The sequence below is a fragment of the Solanum pennellii genome, chromosome 4 (genome assembly GCF_001406875.1).
Source record: "Solanum pennellii chromosome 4, SPENNV200".
Lineage (NCBI taxonomy): Eukaryota > Viridiplantae > Streptophyta > Magnoliopsida > Solanales > Solanaceae > Solanum > Solanum pennellii.
In genome coordinates, this window is record NC_028640.1 from 51,907,430 (window position 1) to 51,924,043 (window position 16,614).

The following is a 16,614-nucleotide window of genomic DNA, read 5'->3' on the forward strand; positions in this document are numbered from 1 at the left end:
ACCTATAGATGATGTCCGGTATGCCTATGTGCTTCTATAATGATATGCTATATGTGAAGTATATGTGTGTCTTGTTTTGGTAGACTTGTGTCCCTTACTTTATACATGTATAATGTGAATATAAATCTTGACTTACTATGCTAAAGCTCTTAGTATTGTATGTATTAATGACATATGACCTTGAACATTGCTAAGAAGGTCCTTTATATGGAACCTTCAACCTAGTTGTAAGGTTATGATATCCTTGAAGTCAAAAGTCGTAATGATATCCTTCTTGTGTGAATGGTGGACTTAAGTTTGGTTGGCTGGAACGGCATGAAATCAATCTTAGGAAAATCATTGAGCTATCCTCTTAATCATTGTAAGGCAAACCTAGGGGACCTCTTTGGTAATGTGAATGTGATTGGGTTATGAACTAGATATGGAACCTCTTCATGTACTCCTTTATTGAAACACTCTATGAGAAAAAAGGCTAGCACCGAGTGAGTATGGTAAGGGGAATAGTTCAAGTTAAGTATGATACTAGAGTACAAAGGAACCCTTCATATTCCTTAATCATGTGCCTACACGGGATGTGTCCAAGTTCTACCATTGGCAAGTAGAACACCCTCCTTCGGAGTAGGTTACAACTCCAGATTCCATACCTTTATACCATGGTCTTATCGACTATTCTCATCATATGGGGTACCTACTAGTATTGGAGAAGTTCTATGAAGTTTAGGTGGTGGTATGATACGCTATCTAGACATTGCACAATAGGCTTTGAAGATGTTAGTGAGTGAGTCCCTAGGTCTTCTCCAAGACCATTACTCGAATGTCCTTATGTGATTAATATCTCTTAATTGAACAAAAGAAGATGATGACTTAAGTTAGAAATCATGTTCAATGAATAAGTACTTACCTAGAGTAGTTAAGGGTTGTCTAGTTAAGGTGTGAAGGGGACATAGGAATGGTCACTTCATGTCTTACCTAGGGAGTCTTAACAATGACTCTAGATAGGAAAGTTTGTTGGTAAATTAGACATGATCTAAACATACGAAGTCTTAAGGATTATTTAGGTCATCTTGGAGAGGCCATACATTCTCTTCTTGAGTTACTTAAGTAAGTCTTTTGATAACCTTTGGGATGAGAATTTCATGATATATGTATGTTATTGTATAAAGTGAGTGATCTTATCCTAGGTACTCTAAAGGATCTCTTAAGCGTGTGTGAAGTGATTGTATGGCGGTCGCTCCACAACTCACTCAAGTGAACCTTAGAATCACCTTTAGGAGGATCTCATGATTATGTGTTTGATAAAATGCTTACGTGATATCTTATATGTTTCTAAGGTGTTCATTGTTATTCTTATGCTTATACTATGATGTTTTAATCCAAAAGAGAATGTTTTCAATAAATGTCCGTTTTAATGATTTTATGCATTATGTCATACTTAGTACAAGTGTTTGTACTAATTCCATACTTTTATCTATCTCTAAAGTGATTCATAGGTGAAGGGCATTTCAAGAGCGAAGCTTAGATTATAGGATCTGTCAAGCAAGTTGTAGTATGTCCTCATTTGATTTGAGGGCATAGATGTCTTTTGATTTCTTATTTCGAAGCATTGTAATAGACTTAGTAGTAATATATTTTGATGTATGGGTCGTGTCCCAAGTATGCTTGTGTCTAATATATGATGATATGAGACTTAGTTTTTCCTATGGTTTTTATGTGAAAGATATTCTGAAAGACTATTCGAATGTTGTGAAAAGTTTTAATTCCGCACTACTTTTCATATATGTATATCGATGAATGATACAAAAGGGCTTGTACAAGACCTCCGAGAGGTCAAGTACGGCGTGCCACGACCTAAGAATATCCTAACTTCTCGGGTATAGGTGTGGGTCGTGACACTTGGTACGATTCGTACTAAGTATATTTCGTACTAACGCATATTTTGCCTACATTCTTATCCAATGTAGGGTGTTGAGAAGATTGAATTACTTTGAAGGGTAGAGTTTCCAAGGCCTTCAAGAAGTGAAGATTGGTGAGTCCTCATAGCATCCGAGGACACCACCCGTATGTTGTGTTTTATGTTCTTTACTATGTTTAGACTTTTATGGGTTGTGTCCTAACACATTTGTACTCATGTTGTCATAGATGGTTCTTGAGACATATGTGAGAAAGGCTTCTATTTTATGAAATGATTCCGCATTATTTTTTGAGAAAAAGTTTTAATTCCGTGTTATTTTTCATATAAATGCAATGAAAGATGTCTAAGGGCTTGTATAAGACCTCTGAGAGGTCAAGTATGCTATGTTACTTCTAAGGGGTGCTCCCCGGTCGTGACAACCTTTTACTCCGGGATCAGAATTAGGAAAAATTGGTGGATTTGGAAAGAGGATCAAAGACCTTTAATTTGATAGGTGATACGCAACGAATATCATTTTGTTCGGAAAGATAAGAACTTTTAAATTTGACTGAAACCTCAAAGTATGTCAAGACTCTTCCACGAGCCATTTCACGGCTTGTGTGAAGCTTTACGGACCGTCTAGTAGTTTGTGATCCTTCACAGTAGCCATGGTGGTTCTGTTCCTCCTTCACGAACCACTCATGACTCTTTTAGATGTCCATGGACTGTCTAGTGGTTTGTGGTCATTCACATTATGTTGGGTTCACAAACATGATCAGGGTGATGGTTCGTGGTCGTCTTCACGGCCTGTGAAACCTCTCCGTGGCTTGCCTTATCTATTCTTCAATCTTAGTTTTTATTTTTGAGGTGTTACAATATTAAATCTTAGTTTTTATTTTGTAGGTGTTACAATATCTCCCACTTGGGATCAAGTAGACTTTGGCAGAAAGAGCTGAAATCCCTACCAATTCAATACTCGAAATTGATATCTAACAGAACTAAGTTCATGAACAAGAAAATATGCTAGAATGCAATGATAACTAAGAGAACATGATATTAATATTGAATTACACAAAAGTAAGCTTCGAGACTGGATAGGAACTATTACCTCAAGCATAAACAGAACCGGATGGAAAGAGGTGAGGATACTTGGCCATCATGGCTACTTCTGTTTCCCAAGTAACTCCCGCTACGAACTGACTCCTCCACAAAACCTTAATTGAAGCGACTTCTTATTTCTCAACCAAAGAACCTGACGGCCAAGAATTTCAACTAGAACCTCATCACGGGTGAGCCTATCCTTTTCTGCCACTCTCGTTTAAGGTAATATCCTGTCGGAGCAGTTATACACTTCTTTAACAAGGAAATGTGAAAGACAGGATGAACCATTGCTAGTTCTGCTGGCAACTCTATCTCATATTCCACCTTACCAACCCTTTTCAAAATTTTGTAAGTACCTACATACTTGGGATTGAGCTTTCCTTTCTTGCAAAATCTCATCACCACTTTCATAGGTTACATTTTAGAAATACCCAATCATCGATTTCAAACTCTATGTCCCGTATCCTCAAATATGCATAGGACTTTTGACGACTCTGAGTTGTTTTTTGTCTATCTCTAATGAGTTGAACATTCTCCGTAGCCTTATGGACCAAATTTGGCCCAATAAAGGTTGTTTCACTTCTTCAAACCAACCAATCGGAGACTTGCATCTACGCTCATATAGTGCCTCATAGAGATCCTTAAATGCTGGAATAGAAGTTGTTAATATAGGCAAACTTTATAAGAGGTAGGTGATTATCTCAAATACCCTCGAATTCAATCACGCAAACTCTCAATATGTCCTCTAAATTCTGAATAGTACGATATGCCTGACCATCTATTTGCGGATAAAATGTTTTTACTGAGATTTACCTAAGTACCAAGACATTTCTGAAATGACTTCCATAAATAGGATGTAAACTAAGGACCTCCATCTGAGATAACAAACAAGGGAACCTCATGCATCCTGACTATCTTATTAATAGCGCTTGGCGTAGTCCTCTGTTGAATTCATAATCTTGACAACCAAGAATTTGTAGTTTAGACGTCCATGGTGCTTAACCAGTGACTTTGAGGGTAAAGAATCACTTAAATGCTGACGAAGTGACTTCAAGACAGGCTTCATGGGCCGTCTAGAGCACCAAGGCCCATCCAATGGGTCGTGAAGATGCTCTGCCCAATTGGGCTTCACTAAAACGAGTATAAGGATTTACTCAGAGATTAGAATTAGGCAAAATTAGTGGTGTTGAAAGAAGACTTAAAGACATTTTAACTTGACAAGTAGTGGGACACCAAAATCATTTTATGCTGAAAGATATGATCGTTCTAAGTTGACCAGAACCTCAAATATTTCAAGCCTATTTCACGAGCCACTTCACGTCTCATGTGAAGCTCCATTGACTGTCTTATGGTCTGTGGTTCTTAACAGTAGCCATGGTAGTTCTGTGTCTGCTTCAAGGACCACTTCACAGCTCATGTGCAGCTCCACGGACCATCTAGTGGTATGTGTTCTTTCACATTATGTTGGGTGCACAACCACGAGCGGGTGAGAGGTCATGGTCGTTTTCACGGCCCATAGACCCTCTCCATGGTTTGACCTTATTTATTGTTCAAACTTAGTTTGGATTTTTGAGGTGTTACATATATTGTTAAGAATGAGGATGTAGGATAAAGTTTTGATTAGTTGGTTTGGCTGGAGAACATAAAGTATGTAAGAAGTTAGAAGTAGATATATGTCGTGACCTGATTTCTCGGGTCATGATGACACCTACTACGCTATATCAGTAGTAGCCTAACCTTAGTCCAAAGCCATAAGCAATGGACTACCAAGTGGTAGTCCAGAACAATAAACATAAAGCTTATAACAATGTTAAGAAAGGGTGATCAATGGAAATGCAACAGAAAAAACCATCCCAAGACTTAGCATTAGTAAGTAAGTGAGCATCCAATAAAAATAAGAGCACAAGGCTTTTACAAGTTCAAAGTAAGTATAAACTGTCTCTGAATACAAGAATAACACTAAGCCTAGAAAAAAATAGACGGAAATGGGCAATTCTGAATGCTAGGATCTTACCCTAGTCTCTGAACTCCACGTTGCTCCACATGAATTCAAATCAACACGATAACTCAAATTATGATATGTAGGGAGAAATGTTGTATGAGTACAAAAATGGTACTCATTAGACATTGTTAAGAGACAATACAAGCATAAACAACAAGTAATTAGATATGCATAGCACATGTACCTAAATAAGAGATAACATGTTAGACAACAATACGGAGCAAAAACAGAATACAAGGGATAAGAAGTCGAGTAAAGAATGTAATTGGAAGGATGGAATGCAAGACATAAACCTATTCTTGAGTAACTAAGGTACCAAGTCAACTGAAAAGGGTAAGGAGGACCCACAACCACAGTTCTAAAGTCAAAACCTATCAGCTAACAAGAAAATAATAATAGAAACATAACAAATAAAGGTGAGCAACATGACCATCAGTATACCTGTGATGAGCAATGTATATGAATGTAGGGTGAGCAACATGACCATCAGTGAATATCTGAAACCTCTAACAATAAGTACCCAATAATGGGGCTACCCGACCAACCAATAAACTCCCAGTGACTATCTGAAACCTCTAACCAAAAGTATCTCGCTTCCACAACACCCATGAAGATACTCCATGAAATCGATGGGGAAAACTATACTAAAATGACGAGCTTTCTATATAGAGCAACTTCTGTTAAACTCAAATTGAAAGAATCAATATCCATGAAGAATTAAATGACTTTTGCTCTGATTTTAAATGATCTTTTGTTGATTTTTCTAAGTTAAAATTGTAACACCCCAGAAAATTTTTGAACTAACACTCGAACCGTTTTTTGCAGTGAGTGAGATTCTTATCAAGGAAATTAAAATTTTCTTAAGTAATAAGGTCAGGTAACTAGATGTAACACCTTGATCTCTAAAAGAACTAAATAAAAAATAACAAAAATCTGAAATTTGGAGAGTTAGGATAAGAATGATTTTGGGTCAACTTGAAATGACCAAAACTTCTAGCACAGGATGATTTAGGTGTGCTACAAGATACCATAGGATATATCTTTGAATTATCTTTCCAATTCCACCGAGTTTTCTAAGTTTCGTGTTTGGATGAGTGAGATATGGCCTTTTGAAGTTAGGTTGTCCATTTAAGGAAAGTTAGCCAAAAATAGTGAGGGGTATTTTGGTCTTTTTTTACCCAATCATATTTAATTAATTTTTAATAATATTTTAGGGGTATAATCCTATTAGGTTCAGTTTTATAATCCTAATATACGGCTAGGATTTTAGTTGAGAGTTCAAGAAGAGAAAAGAAGAGAAAAGGAGGAGAGTATCAAGCGTTCGTCGAAATTCTTGCGTTCGTCGATATTCTTGCATCTTGTTGTGGATTTTCGTCATGGGATTGATTTCTAAGAGGTATGTAAGCTTCAATAGTGTTGGGTTCGTTCACCCACATTCCAATCATGATTTATTCAGCGTAATTTCGTTTTTAAAATTTTGAGGATTTAAGTTCTTGATAAGTGTTCTTGAAGTTTCATTAAGTTTTGATGTAAGATTCTACTTAGGTCAACTTTAAACGACCATATCTCTTATAATATTAAGAATTACATGATCTATAACCTATACGATTAAACGTAATTGAATATAATTTTCAACGCCACCAATTTCACGTCAATCCAATTTCTGAGTAAAAAGTTATGGCTATTTTAGTAACCTATACAGTGCTTTTACCAATTAGCTGACGGGAAAATATTAAAATTAGTTGTTTTTGTCTTTATACCTCCAAGAAAACCATGAAAGAATTTCTTGACTAATAAAAGGCTCAAAAACATCAGATTTTCATGTTCACCAATGAAAAATCATAATTCTTGGCCATAGAGATTTCAAGAAACTAATTCAAGAATCTCAAGAAAGGTTTTCTTGATTGTTTACATTCAAGCTAGGATTTGAAGACTTCTAATCAATTTATTCTTCAAGATTATTCAAGAATCCTATTTATTTTAAGTATATAAGGCTATCATAATTTTGTGCTAGTTCATCCTCACGCCCTACACTACTTTCAGATCAGTAAAAGAAGGCGGAATGACCTGAGAGGCTCTTGTACTTGACTATATTTGTAAGTTGGACCCTTCTACTTATCAATTTGTAAACTTAACCCTTAAACTCATCAGAACACAATATTTTAAACCCCTTTGACCATTGACCGAACTTATGTGTCATTGATAATGCTAAGTTGGAAATTACGTAACAACAAGCGTTTGACAGCGAGTGAAAAATATATTTTACATTAAAATATTTAAATAAAAATAATACTTATCAAATTTTTAAAAAAAAAAAATAAAAACCCATCTCCTCAACCATCCCTCTCCCACCCCACCCCCACCCCTCTCTCCTCCGTCCCCAGCCCCCTTCCTCTCTTCTTCTTTTGGAATTTCATCCACCACATGATCACTCTCACTCTCCTCCTCTTTATTCTCTCCTACATCCATTTTCTTTTCAACCCACACCTAATTTTCATTACAAATCAACCATCCACCCTAATCACTTAGTCTAAAAGTGTTGATCTTATTATTTATATTATAGGATTCAAAAAGATCTAAGGATGAACACAAAGAATAATGTTGGATATTGAATAATTAAAACTCCATTGATAAGTTATAGAAAGCTTGAAAAATAACAAGTGGATCTTGTGAATTTGTGAAATTGATTCAAAATTGTGATTGAAATTAGTTAAATTTGTGGTACTGAACTTGTATTTGAATTTTCAAGTCAAATGGAGAAAAATCTCATCTATTTGACATGAATTTAGTGTTCAATTTGGAAAAAATATGAAGAACATGCTTATTTGGAATATTTTTTTAAAAAAAACGATGCTCATCTAAAATTTCTAGAAATTACAAAACTGGTTTAATTGATTTTTTTAATTTTTGACATTTAATTTCTTACATGTCATTAAAAATGACATGGAATCTCAAGTGTAAGTAATCGTACTTCACACACCTTAGTCAGATGATAAAAGGGCTTTAAATATTATGTTATGATGAGTTTAGGGGTTCAATTGACAAATTGATAAGTAGGAGGGTTCAACTTACAAACGGAGTCAAGTACAGGGGTCTCTCATGCCATTCCCCCGTAAAATAATAATCTAGGATTCTACCCCTAGATTTGTTGATCAGATAAGTTGATTTTGAGTTCTTGAGTTCATGTTTCTTTTAAAAGATTTATTCGTAATTATCGAATTTCTATATTGTTATTGAGATCCTTCATATCATGAACAATAAATCTCCTTCATATCATGAACAATAAATCTTGAATTCATAATTCATATTCAAGAGAAAGTTAAGAGTAGAGTTCAAGAAAGTATTTAAGTTCAGTTGTCAATTCTTTGAGATCCATCACTAATTGAGGTTTGAAGAAGTAAACAAGAGAATGAGAAGAGTCATATATATATGAGTTCCATGTAGTATGTAAACCTTTGAGTCGAGTCATTCATGCCCATAAATTATGCATGGACTCCAAAAATTGAGTATCTTTGAGAGAAGTTGTATCTTCAAGTTCTAAGTCTTTAGTATTGAGTTCCTACTCTCCTTTGAGATTACATTTCTAATCATGGGACTATTACATGTTACCCATAAAGTTCTTGAGTTGAATTGTCCATGCCCATAATTCCGCATGAACCCTATAAGTCGAACACTCTTGAGATAAGGAGTACCTTTGAGTTCTAGAGTTGAGTAGTTCATGCTCATAATTCCGCATGAACCCTCTAAGTTGAAAATCATGAAATCATCCATAAACATGCAATCATGAACCTCGAATTCATACTTCAATTCAAGGAAAGTTAAGAGTCGAGTTTAGAAGTTAAGAAGTAAGTCAAAGCCAAGTTTATAAAGTTTTCAAAAGTCTTTTACAAACATTTTAATGTTTTAAGAATAAAAGTTTCAAGTTAAGCTAAGAGCAAAGGGTTGAGTTCACTTCTCAAAAAGTTATAGAGAAATAAGAATTCTCAATGAATTTATAAATGTTTTCACATTTAAGATGAGAGAAAACTAATATTTCCAAAAGAGTTTTGATCAAGAAAAGGGAACATCAATTTCAAGAGAGTTTTTAAAGTTAAGTGTTGAGAAATTATCACAACCTAAAGAAAGAAGTTGTTTTAAAAACACGTGAGCTAAGTATATTTTTGGGAGTAGTATTGAGCACCGATATGGGGATGCGAGTTCATAATAACCAAGTCTCCATAAACCATGTAGCCATTATGGGTATTAATGGGTCATACTTTTTAGATGATCACATAAGTTAAGCTAGCGGATCCACTAAGTTAAGTTAGATTTCTAAATTGATGGCAAGGTATAGGTCAGTCCTTGGCAGCGCGAGATAAAGTGTTGTATCATCACTATAGCTATTAAGTGATGGTTGTCGGTTAGAGAAACTCCCACAGCTGTATGTGCATGGTTTCTAAAGGGGTTCTGCTTAGTATGAATGGGGTATGGAACTTCATTATGCATTGCACAAGTAGACTTTGAGAGGGATCATGGAATGTCTTTTATGATATTATGATTATGAGTTGACAATCGTGTTTTAGACAGTTTTTCTTTATATTTCACTTCTTTTAAACTTCTTTATATCGAAATAAGTTCAGTTAAGTATCAAGAGTTGAGTATTTTGAGTTGAGTATCTTGAGTTGATATGTGCTTCATTAAGTCGAGTATCTTATTCTTTATTTGAGTTGAGTTGAAAAGAGGTAAATATGTTTCCTTATTATCAAGTTCAAGCCTGTGTTTTATGCTTTAGAATTCTCCTTAAATGCTCGTACTTTCCACGTACTAAGTCATTTGGCCTGCATCTTTTGATGATGCAGACACATGTATTTAGGATCATCAACAGGATCTTCGATACATCTGAGAGTTCGAGTTATCTATGGTGAGCCTCTTGGTTTCCATAGGATTCCGTTTATTTTCAATTGTTAGGAGGTCGTGAGTATTATACCGACTTCCATCATTGTCATTTAGAGGCTTCACAGATAGTTAGTATAGTTGAGATGTCTGTATTGTTCATTTATTTTGTTAAATGTTTTAAAGACCAAAGTTGCCTTTTTTGGCGAGGTGTATATATTTTATTGTGCAGAGGTTTCTTTGAACTTAAAGTTTGTATTTAAGTTTTATGAACTTTATTTTCAGTTTTAAGCTTTTGTATGCTTAAGTTAATCTTCCTCTTGTAGTCAGCCAGAATGAGGGTCCGTTCGGGGACCAACAATTGTTCCTTAGTGTCGGTCACGTCCATAGTGTAGACTCGGGTCATGACAAAGTGTCTCCAAGCTAATGTTGTGTCATGACATGACACTAAGATCGCATAATAAGACTAAGATGCTGAATGCAGAATATAAAATTTGAATAGCCTATCATAGCACTAAATAAAAATATGATAAAAATAATATAATTGAAATCTAAATTTTGTTTGAAAAGTCTCGACTAATGTGAGTTGGTAGGACAAGCGCTAGCTAATTCTAACTTTGAAAATTGAAATAACGTACCGAAGGAAATCATAAAAGAGATGTCCTCGTATTATGAGGACTCACCGTGATACTACAGATAGATGATAGGAGTAAAACTAATCACGGACCTGATGATGAACATCAGAACCTCTATCATATAATAAAATAGGCAAAAAGGTATGTAATCAGTACTTGAAATGTACTGAGTATGAGAAAATACATAATAAACATAACATCTAAACACATTAAAGTTGTAAACATGATAATGCAATGATCGAGTATATAATCATGGAAACTGAGCAAAGTTGAATTGATATATCGGAAATACATGCTCAATGCAATATCTGAAAATCTAATTGTGAAAGATACTAAAATCTACATAAACCATGTGAGATACTACATCGAGTACAATGTTGTAACGACCCAAAGTACATGTTGACGCCCAATTTTGACAATCCACAAAATACATGAATAATCGAGCTTCTTAAATTTCAAACGATTCGAAATAATTAACTTTATAAAATTCAAAATATTTTTCAAGTTATTGTCCTCTTTTTTTGTATAATTTTAAAATAATATATATGCTTTATATAATTTTGTATATAATTAGTATAGTTCATGAATATTCGAAAACCATCTTAAAAATATTTTATTTTAATAAAATATTTGGTTAATTAGTTTAGTGATATAATAGTTACATTTGTAATCATATAGTTTAAAATTAAGTTGATTATTCCATCTCGTTAAGGTTAAGAATCTCATTAATCAATTAATTTTAATTCGTCTTATTTAGATTTTAGCCAAATTTATAAATTTAACTCAATTTGGTTAACCTCTTGAATTTACTGGCTACAATTGCAATTCATTCGGCCATTCTTTCAACTGCAAATCTAACCACATTTTTGTTTGGAAAAATTATTTGGATGGGTGACTTTTAACAAATAATTATTGATTTTAGCTATAGTTTTTATTTATTACCATTTATAGCAATACTATGTTAAATCTGCAATATGTATTAAAAGTGAATTAAGTATGCAATATATGTGTATTATAATTGTTTTTAAAAATATATTATGCTTGTTTAGTATTCTTGAATCCCTAACTAATTTTTGGTTACATCTTTGTTTAGCTTTTTTGTTAATGTGAAATCTTAAGGGCCTTGTTTGTTGATTCTTGTTGTGGTTAAATGTCCAATTTTGTTGATACAATTAGTTCTCATGTGAATTAAGTTATGTCTCATTTATTTGTTTATTCCAAATACTAATGTTGCCTTGCTATTTTTTTCCAAATATCAAGGCAACATTAGTATTGCAATTAGTTTTCATGTGAATTAAGAACATTGTATTGCAGGTTGAAAAATAAATGCAAGTTGAACTACATATGGTATACAATCTTATATACAGGGAAAAAAGGCCAAAATTTGGCTTGTATACAGCAGTAAACATCAAAATGCATACATAAATTTTTAAGGCAAATAAATCCAAAGCCCTTGAATAATTTCCAACAGGTCCAGGTGGTGAAAGGGGACCAAAATTCACTTGAAATTCAACAAGATAAAAGAGAATTTTAAATAGGTCCAAATTCATGTTTTGGGTATTTTTAGTACTAAGAGAGGTTCCAGATTCATGAATTTGGGACAAAGACCCAAATTTGATATTTCTTTCCTTACTCTTTATTTATTATTGGGAAAATTACATGGAAAGACCATCCTTAAGACTTAACTACATAAATAATAGTACCCTTTCAGTATTACAAATTTGAAAGTTTTTTTTTAACATGTATAACAGTTTAAACAAGTTGAAAAGATAATAATTACTATTGTCAATTTCTATAGATATATTAATTATCTACATATATTAAATCAAAAAGAGCACATTCTGAATTTGGGTATGGTTGGTCATGCTATTTGGATAGTTATCAAAATTTCTATCTCTTACAAGTGAAACTTACCTTATTATTTTTCACATACTTCAGGTAGGAATAGTATTCAATGTTGTGAGTTTCATTCAATTATTTTTGTATGTTGTTTGCAGTAAGTTTTATCTTTAGTAGTAATTGATGTACATTATTTTTTTTATACAATAGTTTGGAAATGGCGAAGGAAGATTCATCATTTGGAATGAAATTACACTATGAATTTGTTGAGAAGGTAACACCAGTTGGTGAGCCTAACTTTCATTTGTTTTCTCCAACACATGAGTCTTATTCAAACTGTTGTAACATCCAAAGTGTTAATGTTTTTTATCATAGTGTTGTTGATCGAAGAAATAAGGAGAGGTCAAAGGAGTACATAAGAAGGAGAAAGTTAGAGGATATCAAAAAAGGAAAATCTATTGCATTTGATCATCTTGATCGGAGTGTCGACGTCAAAAGGAGAAAAATTATTGAATTTGCATCACAAAAATTTAAATTGAAGGTATTGTATTCATGAGACTTAGTTGAGCAAAGTATTTTGTAGTTTTTACTTTTTTAATTAATGTTTGAGGCTTGTTTGGTAATATAAACCAACAAGTGTATGGTCCTTTAATACGAGTTAAGTGTTTTTATGCACAAATAATTCTTTTACGTTCATATGTTCCATAAGAGCATACTAATTGCATCGATATAACTTTTATATTATTGTCACTGTTAGTTTTAAAGTTTTCAACTTGGTATTGTGCAGAATCGAAATTTTATTTTGAAGTCGGCAAAAATAAAAAACCTAAACTTGGTGCTCCTAATCTGAATTTCGTCAAATCATTTGAAGAGAAGTTGACCAAGAGTCAATTACAAATATTTAGTGACACATCTTTTGGATTTTTTCTCGAATTGCCTCAAGTCATCTTCAGACACAATTGATACATTCCTTATTGATGATGGAGGTTGTTCAAGAAAAAATTGATGAGATTTGGCTACTAGTAAATGGTTCATTGATACATTTTGGGTTAAGTGAATTTGCCATTATGATAGGACTAAAATGTAATGGAGTGGCGCATGAAAATTGTATTTCACAAAAAAAAGACTTGATTGATCGTTGTTTTGCTGGCATTAAAAAGATTATTGTTCAAAAAGTAGCTGATCTTTTTAAAGGTAAACATTGGACAACTGATCAGGACGATATGAAAATTTTGATTCTGCATTTTATCAACACTTTTTTATTGTGTGACCTCCCTGAAAATAAGGTACCTAATTGACATTTTGAAGTGGCAGAGTCTAGTGAATATGAAACTAATCTGTGTGAAAAATTAGTATTTCATGAGACCTTTGCATCTTTGAAAAATGTTTTAAGAGGAAAGATCGGAAAGAAATTTAGTAAATAAAAAGCTTTGTGAAGTCGGCAGACATATCCTGGATTGTTTGGATTTTCTCTGGCATTTCAAGATTGGTTTTATGAATGTTGTAAATGAACAATTTGCTATTATAATTGGAAAAAAGAGTCCACAAATTATAAGTTGGAAAGTGTTAACTAGCCCAAATTCACTCAAGGTTACAGAGATGATCTCTGCCACAAAGGTAATTTTTTTGTACTTCATGAACTACAATTATTAGTAATTATTATATGTTTAATTTGTATTGCTGTTAAATTACAATGTAGTTGAAAGTGAGGAATATTACAGTAATTCCATTTGAAAAGTTCATGATGAATTTGAATGATTTATTCGAGGACGTTGTGGTGAACAATGAAACAAATAGAGTCGAAGTTGCAAGTCTATTATTTGATGACGACTTTATTACAATACCTCCTTTCTCAAGCAAAACAAAAACAAACCTGAATATGTATCTTCTATTAATAATATGCATTTGATTGATGAGATAAGATGCATATCTGATGGAAAGAAAGAGTTAAGGGACGTATGTTAATTATCCCTTTTTTTAATTATTAATATACTATATTCGGAGAAGTATTTTGATTATGTTATTTGTTGATTAGGTAAAACAAAAAGTTCATAGTTTTGAAGAAGCTCATGATAGAATCTGATTCAAAAATTTCTAACACAATTAAAGTTTTAAGCAAGAAAGTTGAAAGAGATAATGATTATGAGGTATTCAATTAATATCTACTTTTTCATAGATCAATATATGTTTGTGTTTATGTGTATCTTATTTATTACTTATGTATCTTTATTTAATATCAACATGAAGAATTTAGAAGCAGAGGCATGAATGTTGATTTTGACGATGACTATTATAAAAATAATGTCAATTATGACCAACATATCACTCTTCACTTAGACAATATTCAAACCATCAATGAAGATTTCAACAATGAAGCTAAAATTGGTATGTTAAATCTTATACCAAGTATAAGTAATGTTATTAATAGTAGCTTATCCCAGGTAAATGAGTTGTACTTTTATTTGAATGTGATGAATTCTTTATACCAATAAGATATCTATAGTACGTATTTTTTTCACTTTAATATTGTATCATTTATAAATGATCTTATAATAAGCAACTACTAACCATATTGTAAATTTATACATGTATTATTCGTTATACATTTTAGTTAGTCGTTATCATCATATTATATTGATGTCTCGGAGTCTCAGATTCATCCATTTACATGTCGAGTGGCACGTAAACAGATTGATAAGTCTTGTTATCCAGAGGTAGAAAATATTATGACAGGATATCCACACGAAATAGGCATCCTGTTCCATTACATCAATCTCCATATCTGAATAAATATATATCAGGTCATGAAAATATGAATGGAAGAGCCTCTTCCAAGAATATTGTAACGTGGGTTCATCCTTTTGAAAGTTTTACTATGGATAATAATTGCTTTAAGGAAATGGGTGAATTTAGAGAATGGGTGAATGAAGGTCGCAGACCACGCAACAAGTTAGTATTCCATTATATTTACATGTGTTTATGTTGTTAAATACTATAATGTGTTTTAATATACAATTTTATAATTATAGGAAGTATCCTTATAGTAAAAAGGACAATACTCTCAATCCTCCGTTTGAATTTGGAAAGACGACTATCAACAAGAAAGATTGGTTTCACAAATTTGTGTTTGGTGGTCAATCTATGAAAAGTTCGAAATGTAAAATATGAAATTATTGTGTATAATTAGTTTTAAAAAAATGAGGTCTTTATGTGATTGATTATTTGGTTATGAACTATGTACTGATATTTGGAATTTCATGACAACATTTGGATGTTATCCTCTATTATCTAAGAAAGAAAGAAATGGATGATGATGTTCCAGTGAAGTTCACTACAACTAATTATCTATTTGATCTCAAGATACAACCTATTTATAAGAAATTTATTGAAAATAATGGAGATAGTGATGTGGTGAAGCCGGAACATGATATAGCCAAGTACATACTTGGTGGATTTGTGTTTTCTAATATGTTGTGGCATACTGTTGATCACATATTATATCCTCTTTGTGTTGATGAACAATGGAAGATGGCAAGATTATCTTTTAAAGATAGATTGCTATATGTGTATGATTTGATGAGTGATGATGCTTTCAAAGCCAATATTCGCAATTCTATTGATGCATATAGATTCATTATTCCACTTTTCTTTTTTATTTTGAATTTTTTTGGGAAAGGAATGATATTCAATTGAACAATTGACCATATAAGAATAAGGCATTGGTTGATCCTTTTAATGTTAAGATGATTAAAGATTTGTCGTCACAACAAGTTGTGTAAGTGCCTTTTATTTCTAAATTACTAAAATACACATGGATAAGCTCTTTTAAATTATTAACCTTTGATGTTATTTGTTTTTTCTTTTATTTCAGGGATCGTGAAATTTATGTTGCACTGTTTGCGAAAAGATTCATATGTGATAGCAATGTGGTTGACAATGAATGTGATGTCAATACACATCACATCAAGTTTGACTCGTTGTTGTGGAAGTATGGCAAGATGAAACTTGAGAAACATATTACAAACAGTGAATCTGAATCATCGTGAATACTGAAAATAATGGATCGTGTGAAGCATTATAATAATTATCTTATGTCTTATCAAATTAAGAGAAATAGGAATTTATGACTTGTCCATTGTGTGTGTTTGATTCACTGTTCTTTCCTAGTTAAGTTGGTATTCTGAAATAAGTTTTGAAATAGTACAGTTCTTTGTTTATTTTAATTAAGTGATGAACTTATATATATTATTTTATTTTGTCTTATTTTTATGAAG

At 32.7% G+C, this 16,614-nt stretch overlaps 1 protein-coding gene across 1 annotated transcript; it reads left to right on the plus strand.

Annotated features, from left to right (window-relative positions):
• The first annotated feature begins 15,152 nt into the window (after positions 1–15,152).
• Positions 15,153–16,386, plus strand: LOC114076834. Its single transcript, XM_027916452.1, has 2 exons — positions 15,153–15,289; positions 16,212–16,386. Exons 1-2 carry the CDS (start codon positions 15,153–15,155, stop codon positions 16,384–16,386), a joined length of 312 nt encoding a protein of 103 aa, XP_027772253.1.
• Positions 16,387–16,614: the final 228 nt, after the last annotated feature.